The 17,901-nt window shown below is 39.4% G+C and overlaps 1 protein-coding gene across 3 annotated transcripts in view; it reads right to left on the reverse strand.

The window, feature by feature from the left end:
* The window catches only part of SHTN1 (shootin 1), a 113,402-nt gene that overhangs the window by 35,058 nt on the left and 60,443 nt on the right, over positions 1–17,901 (reverse strand). For 2 of the 3 annotated variants that reach the window (XM_015103436.3, XM_012102999.4), the window contains exons 9-12: positions 14,427–14,573; positions 11,447–11,600; positions 9,538–9,640; positions 3,107–3,189 (exon numbers count right to left, since the gene is read on the reverse strand). In XM_015103436.3, the coding sequence (XP_014958922.2) occupies positions 3,107–3,189; positions 9,538–9,640; positions 11,447–11,600; positions 14,427–14,573 (487 nt within the window). The remainder of the gene's footprint in view (positions 1–3,106; positions 3,190–9,537; positions 9,641–11,446; positions 11,601–14,426; positions 14,574–17,901) is intronic. The other variant, XM_012102998.4, reaches the window with a different exon arrangement.

Genomic DNA, 17,901 nt, shown 5'->3' on the forward strand with positions numbered 1-17,901 from the left:
CTTGCCAGACAAAGTATGGATATGGTACCTATCATTAAGGCAATATGATTTTAGGATGGCTTCAGTCTAAAAGTCTCTTGGGCAATGCCTTAATATCTAAGTAACTACTGAGATTCCCTAAGTAACAAGTCAATAGCTCAAGGATGAGGAAGAAAATGCTGCCATATTTCATGAATTGTAAATGAAATATCATTTGCTTAAGGAAACTGCATGGTTTCTAATACTTGGAGTTAGTAAGTTCCAGAACACTTTTATTTTAAATTTAAGTGTGCTGCTGAGGTTCATCAGTTCAGTTCAGTCACTCAGTCATGTCCAACTCTTGGTGACTCCATGCCAGGCTTCCCTGTCCATCACCAACTCCAGGAGCTTGCTCAAACTCATGTCCATCAAGTCAGGGATACCATCCAACCATCTCCTCCTCTGTCGTCCCCTTCTCCTCCTGCCTTCAATCTTTCCCAGTATCAGGGTCTTTTCTAATGAGTCAGTTCTTCACATCAGGTGGCCAAAGTATTAAAGCTTCAGCATCAGTCCTTCCAATGAATATTCAGAACTGATTTCCTTTACGATTAACTGGTTTGATCTGCTAATTTGATAAGCTAATATTCAATTTATTAAGAAGGGGAATTTATTTCATTCTGACTGCTTTCCTGACCCTGTAAGACTTAACCAGTTTCCCCAAAATCAGATTGAAACAAACAAAATTTTAATCTTAATTACAAGTGTCAGGGAAGACTTATAGCCAGTAATCAGTAATCCACGAACATGGCTGCCCTGCAGATCACAGAAGTCAAGACTTCTAAATCCTGCAATGCCCTGGCAAAGCAGAATTTACCTTTTAGCAGCATTACAATGGGCTGTAGGAGGCAAGCCAAAAAAGTCAATCCACACAGATACAATCAAACAGCTTTTGTCTGTAATGGTGCTGCAAGGTGCTTGCTTAAGAAGAAAAGACTAAGTCTAAACTTTGACTCAATCAATATGCATGAAAGCTGTGGATGGCTGCAGAGAGGAGTGAGCCTTCAAACAGTCTGCAATCTGCTCAGGGGGAGAGATGTAGAAATAACTCGAACACCAGAGCAGAGTCTTGGGGTGGGACATTAAATCCTTATGGGAACAAAATTTGAAGCCAACTGCCACAGCAACACATAGCAATGAGGCCATTCATTCTGGATTATTAATACTTAATAAATAAGAGAAGAGGAAGAAGAGCCAGGGAACACACCAGGCAATACGCCTGGAATCTGATGGGAGATTAGGACAGCACCTTGGTAGAGGGAGGGCAGGAGGACAATTCTGGGATTAGGAAAGACAGGAACAAAAGCACAGGGAGCTTATAGGCAAGGGTCAACCATATGGTGAGGTACATGTAATAAGAAATGAAAGTGAAGTGTTAGTCACGCAGTCATGGCCAATTCTTTGCGACCCCAGGGACTGCAGCCCACCAGAATCCTCTGTCCATGGGATTCTCCAGGCAAGAATACTGGAGTGGGTAGCCACTCCCTTCTCCAGGGGATCTTCCTGACCCAGGGATCGAACCTGGGTTTCCTGCACTGCAGGTGTTACCAGGGCCACCTGTTTACCACCTGGGCCACCAGGAAAGCCCTGTCAGAAATGAGGCTACACACTAAAGGCGGAAAACCCCCTCTAAGCAGACCACAGGGCTTTGGATTCTATTCTGCCTCAGAGGGCAGCACAGATATGTGGTAAGATGAAGGACAACTTTGTTAGACCCAGGATCTGAGAACACTGCATTGCAGAGGTATGAAAATGGCTGGAGTGGGGCTAGGAGACCCAGAGGCAGGAAAAGGCAGCCGAGAAGTGTCCCCTCATCTGGGCCTGAACCAGGCAAACCCACCATGCTCTATAAGTAACGGGGGTTGAGCAACACTGCGGAGTTTAATTTAGGTTCTACGGTTCTCAGGCCTAAAGGGCCAAGATTCAGCCCTAGCATTTCAAGCTTTTGTTTTCAGCGGGGCCACACATCAAACCACCCACGGCTCTGAGCACTGACTCACCACCTACCCACCTGGTGCCTTGGCTCAGCAGGAAAGCTCTTCTCTCTCCATTCCCATCTCTCCCTATCCTCAACATCTCTCTCTCCAAAGAATCAGAGTCCTGTGAATGTTACTTCCCTGAACAGCTCCTGACTTTACCCATTTCTTTCTCTCTCTGCTACCACCCTCATCTCAGCCCAGGCGATGTTTGTCTGAATAAGTGCAGCAGTCTCCCCTTATCCACAGTCAGTCCTGTGCAGTCTTCTCTCTGTTCTCACTGTAGCCAGTGTGATTTTTTACAAAAGATGCATCTCATGTTACACTCCTACTTAAACTTCTACTGTCCTTAGAATAAGTACCAAAATCTTGATGACTGCCTCTAGAATCTGGCTCCTGCCTTCCTAGCAGACTTCTCTTGCATCCATCTTCTAATAATATCAACTTTTTTTTTCCAGTTTCCTAATATGCCAAGCTCCTTGCCTACTCCAGACCTTTGAATTGTTGCCCCTCTGTGTGATCTATTATACTTTACCTGAAATACCTTGACCTTCTAAATCCACAACTACTCAGCTGAAACATCACTTGCTGACACCCAGCAGTCTATGTCTATAACCTCTTAAGTCAGTACCAATAGTCACTCCTCCACAGTACTGACTCAAAAATGTATTTAAACAATTATATACTGAATTGGTAATTATTGGTCTACTTCCTGCTTGCCCCACTCAAATGTGACTCTACATCTTGTATCTCCAGTTCACAGCCCTGAAGGGTACATAGCAAATATTTGACAAAGTCTCAGTTCACTTGCTATCAACTGTAAAAAGCCTTTTCCCAAACCCCTCATCTGGAATTACACCCCAAAGTACCTGTCCCTTAGTGAAAACACATTTCCAGCATCCCTCACATCACAGTGACATGTGTCCATCTGCTCCAGATGGTAAGCCACATGAAGGCAACGGCTGTTCTTTGGCTTATTCTTATAGTTGTTAAGTCCACATTTCTCTCCCCAAATCTGTTCATAGTCAAAGAGCTCAACAAGTGCATCTATTGCTGAAAAACTGTATGTCATCAACAACTTAAAAAGTGAACCCAGGGCAGTGGGTTAGAATTACTTGTTTCTGGTTGAGCCGCCTTTTCTTTCTTAGCACCGCCGCTGCTGGAGTGGGATCGCTTCCGGATCATGGACATGAGTGATCTTTGGGAGAAAGAAAAAAGATTGACAGGAGATTAGCAGATGCCTTAAGAGCCAAGAAACAGAAGGTACAGGTTCCAAATAATCAGTAAAAATTCAACTTTTCTCTAAGTATGTGAATATAAAACTAGAATTTAAGTAGCCTACTACTTAATAGTGGTATAGTAGTATAAGTAGCCTACTTACACTTTTAATAAATTGTGAAATTTTTCATCACTGTAAGAAAGAGAAAGATGTCCCATCCTTTTTCTGTGTAAAACCAAACTAATTACTGGAAGAAGGAGACTGCTAAAGTGAAAGAAAGAATGTTAAGTTGCTCAGTTGTGTCCGACTCTTTGCAACCCCATGGACTGTAGCCTACCAGGCTCTTTGGTCCATGGAATTCTCCAGGCAAGAGTACTGGAGTGGGTTGCCATTTCCTTCTCCAGGGGATCTTCCCATCCCAGGGATCGAACCCGGGTCTCCTGCACTGCAGGCAGACGTTTTATCATCTGAGCCACCAGAGAAGACGTCCAATTACTGGAAGAAAGAGGCTGCTAACATTATTATTAATATGATGCAGAGACATCTACAAAGTAAAATAGATACAGAAAACCTTTCAATATCCATATTTAAATTTAGAAACAGGTGCAAAGATGGGCTCAATAAAGGACAGAAATGGTCTGGACCTAACAGAAGGAGAAGATATTAAGAAGAGGTGGCAAGAATACACGGAAGAACTGTACGAAAAAGATCTTTACGACCCAGATAATCATGATGATGTGATCACTAATCTAGAGCCAGACATCTTGGAATGTGAAGTCAAGTGGGCCTTAGAAAGCATCATTATGAACAAAGCTAGTGGAGGTGATGGAATCCCAGTTGAGCTGTTTCAAATCCTGAAAGATGATGCTGTGAAAGTGCTGTACTCAATATGCCAGTAAGTTTGGAAAACTCAGCAGTGGCCACAGGACTGGAAAAGGTCAGTTTTCATTCCAATCCCAAAGAAAGGCAATGCCAAAGGATGCTCAAACTATCGCACAATTGCACTCATCTCACATGCTAGTAAAGTAATGCTCAAAATTCTCCAAGCCAGGCTTCAGCAATACGTGAACCGTGAACTTCCTGATGTTCAAGCTGATGTTAGAAAAGGCAAAAAAAAAAAAAAAAAAGAAAAGAAAAGGCAGAGGAACCAGACATTAAATTGCCAACATCAGCTGGATCATGGAAAAAGCAAGAGAGTTCCAGAAAAACATCTATTTCTGCTTTATTGACTATGCCAAAGCCTTTGACTGTGTGGATCACAATAAACTGTGGAAAATTCTGAAAGAGATGGGAATACAGACCACCTGACCTGCCTCTTGAGAAATCTGTATGCAGGTCAGGAAGCAACAGTTAGAACTGGACATGGAACAACAGACTGGTTCCAAATAGGAAAAGGAGTATGTCAAGGCTGTATATTGTCACCTGGCTTATCTAACTTCTATGCAGAGTACATCATGAGAAACGCTGGATTGGAAGAAACACTAGCTGGAATCAAGATTGCCAGGAAAAATCTCAATAACCTCAGATATGCAGATGACACCACCCTTATGGCAGAAAGTGAAGAGGAGCTAAAAGCCTCTTGATGAAAGTGAAAGTGGAGACTGAAAAAGTTGGCTTAAAGCTCAACATTCAGAAAACGAAGATCATGGCATCTGGTCCCATCACTTCATGGGAAATAGATGGGGAAACAGTAGAGACAGTGTCAGACTTTATTTTTGGGGGCTCCAAAACCACTGCAGATGGTGACTGCAACCTTGAAATTAAAAGACACTTACTCCTTGGGAGAAAACTTATGACCAACCTAGATAGTATATTCAAAAGCAGAGACATTACTTTGCCGACTAAGGTCCGTCTAGTCAAGGCTATGGTTTTTCCTGTGGTCATGTACGGATGTGAGAGTTGGACTGTGAAGAAAGCTGAGCGCCGAAGAATTGATGCGTTTGAACTGTGGTGTTGGAGAAGACTCTTGAGGGTCCCTTGGACTGCAAGGAGATCCAACCAGTCCATTCTGAAGGAGATCAACTCTGGGATTTCTTTGGAAGGAATGATGCTAAAGCTCCAGTACTTTGGCCACCTCATGTGAAGAGTTGACTCATCGGAAAAGACTCTGATGCTGGTAGAGATTGGAGGCAGGAGGAGAAGGGGACCACCCAGGATGAGATGGCTGGATGGCATCACGGACTCGATGGATGTGAGTTTGAGTGAACTCTGGGAGTTGGTGATGGACAGGGAGGCCTGGCGTGCTGTGATTCATGGGGTCGCAAAGAGTCGGACACGACTGAGCGACTGAACTGAACTGAACAGTCTGGATAAGTATTTAAAGTAGTTTAGGGATATACATGTAGGCAAAAAAAAAAAAAAAAACTTTTAAGGTAATGAAAGGACTCAAGGGAAGGAAGGAAATAATGTAAAATTTACTTTTTTCCATTCTGTCAACTAAAAGGCAGGAGAATACAGGGTCTACTTGTTAACATTCCAAAGCAGGGTAGGGTGCATGGGGGCGGGGGCTGTCACTAGTTGGGCGCCTCTCACTAGTCTGAGACCTCTCTTTAACCTCTCACAACACCATAACCACCCCACCTCTGGTTCTGAGAGGAAGTTTTGGGAATGTGTGTTACTGTATAAAAAGATTACAGAGCAAGAAGTTATTTGTACTGCTCAGAACAGTTGTATATATTTACATAAATGAATGAGAATAGATGTTCTTCCTTGTACACCGCTTAAGTGGATGAGAGAAAGTGTGAGCTTTAAATGTTCTATACATTTGAAGTACAAGTTGAAGACTAGTGCAGTGTCCACAAGAAAGTCATCTGTGCTATTATAAAGAACTATCCAACACGCTAGTGCTAAGACTAAAGAGAAAATAGACAGTGTGGGTTTCACAGGACAAGTAAGAAGATCAGAACAAGACACCTGGGACCAGTCAAATCTCTAGCGAAAATTACCCCAGGTGGAAATATTCATCTTGAAATTGTTCTAGTGTTCTTCACACCCACTTTGATGGTTAACTTTGTGAGTCAACTGGACTGGGTCATAGGGTACTCAGAGAGGTGTGTGTATGTGTGTGCATGCACTCAATCGTGTCCGACTCTTCATGACACCATGGACTGTAGCCTACCAGGCATCTCTGTCCATGGGGTTCTCCAGGCAAGAATACTAGAGTGCATAGCCACTCCCTTCTCCAGGAATCTTTCCTACTCAGGGATCAAAGATGGGTCTCCTACACAGCAGGCAGATTCTTTACCATCTGACCTACCAGGGAAGCCCACTCAGATATATGGCCAAACAGTATTCTGGGTGTTTCTGTGAGGGTTCTGGTAACATCTGAACTGGTAGCCTGGGGACTTCCCTGGTGGTCCACTGGTTAAGAGCTCACCTTCCAATGCAAGCATATGGGATCCCACATGCCTCTTGGCCAAAAAACCAGAACATAAAAGCAGAAGCAATATTATAACAAATTCAATAAAGACTAAAACATGGTTCATATATGTTAAAATCTTGAAAAAAAATAAATTGGTAGCCTCAATAAAGTGGAATGTCTTCCCTAATGTGGGATGGGCCCCAGTCAGTTGGTCAAAGGCTTGAATACAACAAAAGGGTAAGCCTCCCCCAAATAAAGGGGATTCCCAGGTGGTGCTAGTGGTAAGAACCTGCCTGCCAATGCAGGAGATGAAAGAGATACGGGTTCAATCCCCAGGTCAGGAAGATCCCTGAAGGAGGGCATTTTGAAATCCACTCCAGTATTCTTGCCCAGAGAATCCCATGGACAGAGGAGCCGGGTGGGCTATGGTCCGCAGGGTCGTAAAGAGACAGACATGACTGAAGCTACTTAGCATGCACCCCTAAGTAAGATAAAATTTCTCCTGCGCTGAAACTAGGACATCTGCTCTCTCTTGCCTTCTAAGTCACGAAAACTGAAACACTTCCTCTCCCCGGGTCTCTAGCCTGGTGACCTTCGGACTGAAACTACACTGCAGGCTCTCCTCGGTCTCCAGCTTGCTGATTTATCCTGCAGATCCTGGGACTGGTCAGCCTCCACAGTCACGTGAACCAATTACTCAGGCTACCTTCTCTTTTTATGTATACGATGTATATGTACACATGTACACCATCCCCCCACTGCTTCTGTTTCTCTGGAGAACTCTATAACCCTATACACTAATATACCCTACTCTTCCCCCATGAGCCTGTCCTTTCATTCGGCTGCTACAAAATGACCAAGGTATGCTTTCTTCCTCTCTTATCTGTCTCCCAACCGTCCTCCTGGTCAAATGAGCAGAAAGTGGGACGGGGGTGGGGTGGAGGGGCCCAATAAAACCCCTGAAAGAAGCCACAGGCCCTAGTGGTTTTTTTCCCAGTTTCACTTCTATCCAGGACCTACATCACCTTAAAACAAACAGCTCAGGAACAACGTTGGAAAACCTTGTGAAACTCAATACATATGCAAATATATTTGACAAGAAAGTACTCCTTATCAAAAAATAAAAATCTCTTTCTACTGAGAAATTATGTCTTTGTCTTATACTATTTAAATTCATCTTAAAAGAAAAATCATTCATGTTATTCAACATAAATTTTCTGCAATGGGCCTTACAAGAGTTCATGTTTTAGACACACATATTCGGCATTCTAGTTTCATTTCTCAGTATAACTGTAGGGTGCTCTTTGAGAAAATACTCTATTTAGGTTATAGTTTACTTTTAATTTGAAGGGCTTTCAAGATTTCAGAGACTAAAACTTAAAGGCCAACAGTAGGATTATAATTGGTTTTTAATAGTTCCCTCTCCTCACAGACACAAGTGACCTTTCTTATCAAGCTCAAAATTCTAGACCTTAGCAAAAGATCAAAGTGATGAATTTCCTATTTTAAATGTCAAATTCAGAATATCTCCTACAGCTTTATCGACCCAGGAGAGAAAGAATTTAAAATACCTGAAATTCTTTCAATTGACTCTTGAATCGATCACGTGTAAAAATTATTTTGCCTTAACTACTTCAATGGCTTAAAGTGGATTATGTCATACCCTACTCAGTAAGGAAAACTAATGAGAATCTTTTTAAAAGGCAGAGTTCCATTTTCATGGTCGTGTGGGAGGACCATGCTACTCATTCTATTGAGATGGATCCGCAAAGGTGCAAAGAACGAATAAATGGACTCTCTGTGTGAATGGATTAAACAAATCACATGAGTTAATGAAAGGTAAAACTCTTAGCGAAACTTTAAATTTCATTTGATCAAGAGTAAATTACACGCAAGTGGTTAACAGCATAAAATGAGGAGGTAAACTGTCACACAGCAGATAGGTTGTCTTATGTACACGGACAGTAGGCTAATGAAGCACAAGAGGCAGAATTTGACTCGAGATGTCCTGGGGTGTATTGTGCTTAGCTCAGGCTCCTTGGCATCATCAAGTCACCTCTGGCTCAGAAAAAGCAAATTTTTGTCTGCATATGTGATTTCCTGTTGCAAGAATTTAAACATAATTTCTCTTTATGGAATGTAACTCACTCAGCATTATTAAAGGTTTAAATATGAGATTAAGGAGTTAAAAATAATTATACTTTTAGTTTAATTACTAGTTTACAACAATAAGAGCTGTAAGGTTTTTATTAGTTCAGTATTTTTATTTTTTTTTAAATAACTGAGCAAACTGTAGCTTTTCAAATTAGTGAGAGAAAAACATGAAAACATTCTGGACAAGCTCAAAATTCCTTGATCTTCTGGTTAAAGGGTAAAAGAAAATCCTAATGACATGGACTGAAAGTTTAAAACTGAGGTATCAAAAAAAGTTTTTTTATGTCTAGCTCCTCAGCTTGGAACATCCACATGAAACCAGAATATCTATAAGAACACTGTAGGCCACAAGATGTCTTTGCCAGGTATTTAAGACCCTAAATATATTACAAGAGGTGGGCTTCCCTGGTGGCTCAGTGGTTAAAAAAAAAAAAAATCCACCTGCAATGCAGGAGATACTTGATCCCTGGGCTGGGAAGATCCCCTGGAGAAGGAAATGGCAACCTGCTCTAGTATTCCTGCCTGGGAAATCCCACGAACAGAGGAGCCTAGAGGGCTACAGTCCATGGGGTTGCAAAGAGTCGGACATGACTTAGCAGCTAAACAACAACAATATATTATAAGAAGGGAATGATACACTGGCCTTCAGAAAATTCTCTGAAACACCTGCTAATATCTTTCAAACATTTTACCCGTGTCTAATGATGCATTCTAAGCCAGTATTTTTTAAAAAGGATACCAATAACATAAACTTCAGTTTCTCTGACAAGGACTAACATTTGATGTCAAGCCATCTTCCCCGATGTGCTTACCGGATAGGATTGGGGGGAGGAGGGGGAGGAGGTGGGGGTGGAGGAGGTGGTGGTGGAGGTACTGAATTCTCAGACTGGTTCACCCGTTTCTGGAGTTCATCAACTGCACAGAGAGCAAGCATTCAGAAAAAAAAGATGAAATAAGCAACTTAGCACCTTACATACATGTAAATGGAAAAAACCACCTGTTCAAAATCACATTCTTTTACTAGGGCAAAGTTAGAAATTCCAGTATGAAGCTGCAGAACCTTTTAAACTTTTTATCGTCAGTAAGAGAGACCTTATATACATTACCAAAAAATTACCATCTTTTTGCTATATGTACAAACTATGGAAAAGGAAAAAAAAAATCAACACAATGGCTGGATGGGTGGGAAGTAAGGATTGAGTAGGCTGAAGAAATGTTTGTTAAGAATGGAATATGCCACCCAAACACTAAGAAATTGTTAATATTTGACTTTTAAAGTGTATAGACCAAGAATTGAATTAATTTTAAAGATGACATTTAGTAATGAATTTTAATAGCATACTTTCCTCCTCCACTTAATCTCCTTCAAAGCTGCAAATCCTAGAATTTGTCATTTTAACCAGACTCAGACTCCCAAATGTCTAACTCAGAAACTTCTTGTTCTTTTGAAGAGCATTCTGGAAATATAATTTATTCATTCAATTCATTCAAGCCATTAATAAAACAAGTACTTACTAAGCTCCAACAATGTGAAAAGAGCCTGTCCTTGGTGCTGTTTAAGACATGGTTCCTAACTGCCAGAAAACTCAATTTATAGCAGAGATGTGAATGCCTCTAATTGAGCTCTCATGGGCTACAGGTACTGTTCTCAGGAAAAACTCTCCCTCTATGTAGTCATTCTACTTTCCATGACTAACTGTACTCCAATGACCTGTCCATTTGTTTGTATTGCCAGCACTTAAATAGCAGGGCAGGCTAGGTTCTCCAACACCAAGTATTCTCTAGTTATTTCATATACATGTGTCCATTTCTTTAAAGGGAATCTGAGATCCTCGTGGACAATAAAGCATGGTTTCTTTTCTTCTATATTTCTTATAGCACCCCAGGGTACTGGGTATGGCTGAGCATATACACAGTAGACAAAAAGAATGAACTACTTCTTAATTTTAGATAAATTAAAAAAAATAAATTATAGTTCATTTTCATTGTGGATTAGAAAGCACTGAATATTTAAAGAAAAAAAAGCCTACTTGATTCTTCTGTACAGATTTAAAAATTCTAGTATAAAATTAACCAAAAATATCTGAAGTGAATATTGAAGCTGTTATAAAGGGAACAACCTGACTCCTTAAATTACTTACTTTCCAACAGAAACTTATTATTTATCCCTGTGTAGTAATCTAACTCACACATTCCCGTTAAGCCTTCTAGAACTGAATGAATACATCATTTAAGTACCCCTTGGTGTTTTAAAGGTTTTTCCATTTAATATACATATTGTTGCCCATTTTATTGATAGGTGTGATACTGAAAGCATTATTTCATGTGTATAATTAGACATCAAAGATGAAGGTAGTATGAACCTGAAAAGTTACTTTTTAAAAATACACCCTAAAATGAATAAAATAAGTACTTAATGAACACTCATCTCTGAAGCCCTGAGAAATGCTGAAGTTTTGGTCTTCCCGTATTAATTGTATCTCTGTCTCTTAATTCTGTATGTGATGCTCATAAAAGCTCTGAGTCCAAAAAGTAAGTCTAAATATTTATGAGTCATCTCATTACAGCGATCATTCTACTTAACTGCAATAGTCAGAAATGAGGGAATTTAAAAGAAAGCTTGGAATTTTTCTATCGAATTCAGAGCATTCAGTAAATGTACTAGCCATGAAAGATTCGCATATTAATACTAAGACATAATAGCCTACGCAATGTTTTTACCGGAATGCTTTAAGTTTCTAGCTTTCTCCTCAGAACTCTGATATTTCAATTCCAGTTCTTTTTTATCTTCTTCGAGAAGCTCCAGTTGCTGTTTGAGACTGTGTATCTCCTTGTGGAGAGTTTCGTTTTGCAGTTGCTCCTCTAGCTCTTTGACCTATAAATCACAAACAGACTTTTATACAGTGATAACAGTTTTTCCTTTGTCAAGGAAAACAAGGGGAAAAACAAATATTTCTCTTTTACTTTGCATTTCAGAGCAAAGAGATTCCAATTCATCTTTAAAAAATCACACAAATCCTGGGATACAGATAATACTGGGCCTTCCCTGGTGGCTCGTTGGTAAAGAATCTGCCCGCAATGTAGGAGACTGCCTACAATACAGAAGGCGCGGGTTCGATCCCTGGGTCAGGAAGATTCCCTGGAAAAGGAAATGGTAATCTGCTCTAGAATTCTTGCCTGGAAAATTCCATAGACAGAGGAACCTGACAGGCTACAGTCCATGGAGTCCCAAGAGTTGGACACGACTTAGCAAGTAAACCATCACCACTACCACCACAGATAATACTTATATTATCAGTAATGTGATTCATATAAATTTATTGGAGACTTATATCCCAGAAAATTTAGTTTTTAATATTCATATAAGTAAAAAATTCATTTAAAACAGATTAACACTTCTATGCCCATTTGAAAACAAAAACTTAGGTAATAGTAAAATGAGTCCTGGTGGGATAATTTGGTAACAACAAAAACCATTAAAAAAAAAAAAAGGAAGGAAAGCCCCTTTGATTCAGTAATATTACTTCTAGAACTTGTTTCAGAGAAGTAGACAGGTGTTCAAATATATTCATCAGAGCATTCTCTGCAACAAGGAAATTTTGGAAATAAGCTACATGTCCACCAATATTATTGATTTAATAAATTACAGTGTTCAGTAAGTGAAATATCAATACTGTGCAAAAATTTTAAATCACATACCTCACTATACACTGACATAGAAAGATATTAATTTATTATCAATGGAAAAAAACCAGGTTGTAGAACAATATGCTTGCAATGATCCCATTTAAACTATATTCATAAAACTATATATTTACATAAAGTTTGGATATGCACCAAACTATGGAATTTTTAATTAATCTTAGTTTTCTGCTTTAGCTTTTTCTGTATTTTTAAGATTTCCTTATTATAATAATAAAAACAACACAGTTGTTTTAAAGATTGCTGAATTTTCAAGGGAACTTATAGACAGGTAAGCAATATTTTCCAACCACAAACCTGAAAGATTATCCAGAATTACAGTACAGTAAAACAGGTTTAGAAGTATTGATTGCTCTAACTTCATTTATAACTTATATATACTCTTCAGTACCCTACTCGAACAAGGTATACACCCAACAATTTAGTCCCATCCTCAATATAATTTACTAGGTTCTCGGCACGCATTATTTAATGAGGTAACTACATGTAGAAGAGGGCTTCCCAGGTGGCTCAGCAGTAAAGAATCCACCTGCCATGCAGGAGGCTTGAGTTCGATCTCTGGGTCACGAAGATCCTCTGGAGAGGGAAATGGCAACCCAAACCTACTCCAGTATCCTTGCCTGGGAAACCCCATGGACCGAAGAGCCTGGCATGCTACAGTTCATGGGGTTACAAACAGTCAGACATGACTTAGTGACTAAAATGGTAGTAGAACTTTTTTCAAATCTGAAAATTCTAGTAGTAAGCTAAATAAAAATAAACATTCTTCCATTCTCTTTATTTGAAAAGGTAAAAATAAACATTCTTCCATTCTCTTTATTTGAAAAGGTAATTCCTGCATATGGGGACCAAAAAAAAAAAAGTGTCCCTTCCATCCTATCCCCCAAGGCACTTTCCCAGGGCCAAGCACTATTACCATGTATTCATTTAGAGCTTCCCTACATGTATACCCACATTTCTTATTGAAGGAAAAAAAGTTTAACTCTACCTCACAACCAACTTGGTAAAAACTCCAGGAACATCCAAGGATTAAATGTCAACAGTGTTGCTTAAAGAGACTTCCACAGGTGCTAACAAATGGCAGCTAACAGCCTTTCCCTCTCCAACTAGGGACACTGTAAGTAGCATGAATATTGATGCAATTTTTCTTAAGTGGTTTCTTTAATTTGAAAGGCTTTGTTCCACCTGTTTGCCTGTCCTCCTCTCCGCCTCTCCTTCTCACCCACCACGATGACTATCCTTTCTGCCAAGCACACAGAGGTAGGCTGTGTCAGCTGGAGTAACTCTACTCAAACAAACTGAAATAACCACTTAGGAAGCCTTTAAACATATACATTTGTGCAAGATTACAAAATCAGAAATTTTCTCTAAGCAAACAATTACTATTAACATGGACTTTTCCTCCCTCTTTGAATAAAACCTATGCCTTCCAACAAGCTCTTTGAGACCAATCACAATATACTCTCCTAGTGTATGCACTCTCCAAAAACACAATTGACTCATAGATTTCCAAACTGCATTATTCAAGCTCTTTTTGAGTTGTCTCTCTGCCTCACTTCTTCCGATCCTTTGGACGGTTTAAAAGTCACTATAAACCCTACTAGCGGCTCAGTGGTAAAGAGTCCGTCTGCCAAAGCAGGAGATGTGGGTTTGATCCCTGGGTCAGAAGATCCCCTAGAGAAGGAAACGGCAACCCATTCCAGTATTCTTGCCTGGGAAATCCCATCCCATGGACAGAAGGAACCTGGTGGTCTACAGCCCACGAGTTCACAAAGGAGTCAGACATGACTTAGCAACTAAACAACAATAGAGCCTACAAAAAGTGCACTATAAATTTTAGATGGGTACTAGAAGTACATTTGGTAGTTTTTTCCCTAAAAGGTGAAAACACTGTTAAGACTTAGTAACTCAAGCAAAATAAGGAACAATGAGCTTCTGGACTAACTCCTCTCAGTTTAAGGATGTGTGTGCATTAAAAACCCAGAAGAAAATCTGTTACCTTTTGTTGATGCTGAATTCTCTCTTCTTCAAGGAGCTGGATGAGTTTTGCATTTTCATCTAATGCATTCAGAAGCTGCCGGTCAGGAGCAGAGCTCTGTAGCAGAAGGTGGCTTTGTCTCTTTAGCTTGTTCTGTTCAATAAACATCTACAAAAGTTAATTACAAAAATGCTTGTACCAATCATGCTCACAAGCCTCCTCAATGGAAACTTGAGCAAAAGGAAAGGTGGAGTTTTCATTAAAAACGTAAACGCAATTTCTGAATGGTCACATGATGATTTTAGAAGTAATGAGTACTATGATAAGTTTTCATTCATAGCTTTTATATAATCTTTAGAACCTTTACCTTTGTCTTAGCACAGTATATATACAATAGTTTAGTCCCATACTGCGGCTTTTAATATTTTATTATTGCTTTAAAATATATTAATACTTAGTAGTAGCAGCTAATATATATCAAGAACTTGTGCCAGGTATTCTACTAAATATGCTCTACACATTATTTTAATCCTTTACATCAATCCCTGTGAGGTGAATGCATCTGCTTTGAGAAGCTAAAACATATTCAAGACTACGGGATCGGTGTGGCAGCAATCATTTTACATGCAGTTTATCATCTAATCCTTAGAACACCACTGTCAAGTAGACACTATTATTATCCCACTTTTACTAATAAGATAACTGAGGCTCTGAGGGGTTAAGCAGCTTTCCCAAAGACACAAGTGAGTGGCAAAACCCAGGATTTAAACCCAGATCTGTCTAATTTACTGGCCCATGCTCTTCACCATCTGGCTAATCTCTTTCTCTGTTATTTACTAGACCTAAGATTTTTGTCTTAAACCAATCAGCTTTTCCCCAGTGACAAAAGTAGTTAACAGTAGGAGGGTAAAGAGGAGAAGGAAAAAGGTATATTAATTAAACTGAGCCTTTTATTAAACAATTTATATATACTCTTAACCTAATCTTCACAACTTTTCATGGTTGAAAGCAACATTATTTCCTATTCACCTATTACTTCTTTTCCTTAATATGCTATACAAGTCAGCCAGTGGGCGAGTCTGAACACAAAATGTTTTACAAATTCTGAAATCAGGCCCATTTTATAGTAGAGCAACATTTGCAAGTGAAATTTGCATTCTTCTTCCATCTGATGCCTGTGTAAGAATAGGAACAGAGGATGAGTAAGTATCCATGAGTGCACAAGTGTCAGGCTGCAGAAAAGTGAGACTGGAAGAATCTACGCACTAGGGAAGCATAATCAACATTCCATCATAGTATCTTAAATTTGAGACCAATAGTCTAATTGAAATGATTTATTTCAGATTACTATTGAATAATAATATTACAGTAATTTATTTTTTATACATTTTCCCCTCTTAAAACTCAATTGGTTGGAGTCCTGTGTTGGTATCTTAGACAGTATCTCACAGTCAACACGAAAGGCCAACAAATGCAAGTTTCTCTGGCTCCCCAGCCAGTGAGGCCTTTCACCAAGAGTGCTCCGAGTCTAGGGGCAGACAGAGAGGAAGCAGCCAGCGGGGCTGACCAGGGCAGAGGCGAAGGGCCCAGCAGTCAGACAATGCAGGGCACAAGGACCACCGAGGCCAGGGGTGGCCTTATGACTCCCTGCACTGCTCTGCTGTACTCTGGTTCTCTTGGGGAAAGTTATAGCTCTCAGGAAAACTTGCTTAACTTACATGATTATAAACTGTTTCAACTGTTATTTTAGAGAGAAAAGAATAAAGACTGTGTCTTAGGGATGTTAATAACATGAATTTCTCTTGCAAAGCCCTGTAACAATCCCTAAATTGCAATATAAGATGAAAAGAACATACAGAAAAGAAGTTCCTTTCAATAACAATGGCAACCTGAAAAATATTAGTCATTAGACCACCTTTTCTAGACTTTAAAGTACTAAAATAAAACACTACATAATGCCTTTTCTAAAGATATATTTAAAGAAAATTCAGTTACTGAACACTAATGAATTTGGCTTTTAGCTATGGAAAGAACTTCTTGGTTAGAGTTATTAAGTGGGTCCCTTATCAGACAAATAGTAACACTGGTATCAGAATTTCAGAGAAATTTTCCTACATCTCTTCAAAGAATGAGAAGAAAATTTAGTGTCATTAATATATAACTCATTCTTTCAAAAATAACATTAAAATATTATCATCTCAGTTGTTTGAAAACAAAACTTATTATGTAACATTCCCTCAGTATATTAGGACTACATGTTGAAAAAGTATTCACATCTTTAAACAGAGGAAAGAAAAACTACACTAAATAGCAAAACATATACATTCAAAAACTATAGGAAAGGTTTCAAGAGTTGAAATTATGTTGAAGAAATACAAACACTTAACATAGTTATGAGGACAACTGACTGTTCCCTCTTTGTAAGTGATCAAGCTTTTGGTTTTTTAATTGGACAAATGTAGAAGTAAGGAAGAAACATTCAATTTTTAATTTACACACTTGAGAACTGTTTGCATGTTTACAGGGTATATATCTTCCTTTTGTAGTTAAAAAAGGTGACCTAAATTAACTTTAAAAAATGATTTCTATGGCTCTACACTATATACTCCAACAGGGCAGGAGTCGTATTTGCTTTCTTCACCATTATATTCCCACTACCCACACTGTGTCTGGCTTGAAAGACATTTGCTGAACATAACAAGAACAAAATGCAAAAGTGGTATTTCTCTAGTTAAGTCAGACACCTTTTATCAGCAGTTGTCTGTTGAAAACCTGAGAATCTATAAACCATGTAAAAGGGAAGATATACCAGTTCTAATTCAGTTTTGTCTTTTCTTCTTACTATTGTGCAGATCGAGCCTCAGATACTGTAAAATCATCGATCACTGTTGCAAATACTTATGCTACCAGCAATGTAGAGCAGGAAATGGCAACCCACTCCAGTATTCTTGCCTGGAAAATCCCATGGACAGAGGAGCCTGGCGGGCACAGTCCATGGGGTCACAAAGAGTCGGACATGACTGAGTGACTTAGCACACGCATGCACGCGCGCACGCACACACACACACACACACACACCAGCAGGGTAAGTACCACTGCTCTCACTTTCCCTCCTCAAACATCTCTCTCCTTATTCTGGATTAACCTGTCAGCACTGTTTGCGCCAATCACTACAGGCTGCATGGCAGAATGATCATTCATTTTTATATTCTTAAAGGAATCTTACTTCTTCCATCTATCCTCTCTGTTATTGCATGGCCTTCAAGTTTTTCTCTGAGCTGCTTTGTATTCTAACATCATTCTGCAAACAAGAAATGGAAACTGAAAATGTCTCTCAAAATTAAGACCCTTGCATGCAGGTCAAAATCAGCCAACATTTTCAGCTTTGCAATGGAGGCATTTTCACATTATCTCTACTCTCCCCTCAGCCATTTCTTTAGCTCCATTATTTATATGCTGTAGATTTTTCCAAAGGGCTCTAACACACTTCAATTCT

The sequence above is a fragment of the Ovis aries genome, chromosome 22 (genome assembly GCF_016772045.2).
Source record: "Ovis aries strain OAR_USU_Benz2616 breed Rambouillet chromosome 22, ARS-UI_Ramb_v3.0, whole genome shotgun sequence".
Taxonomy (NCBI): domain Eukaryota; kingdom Metazoa; phylum Chordata; class Mammalia; order Artiodactyla; family Bovidae; genus Ovis; species Ovis aries.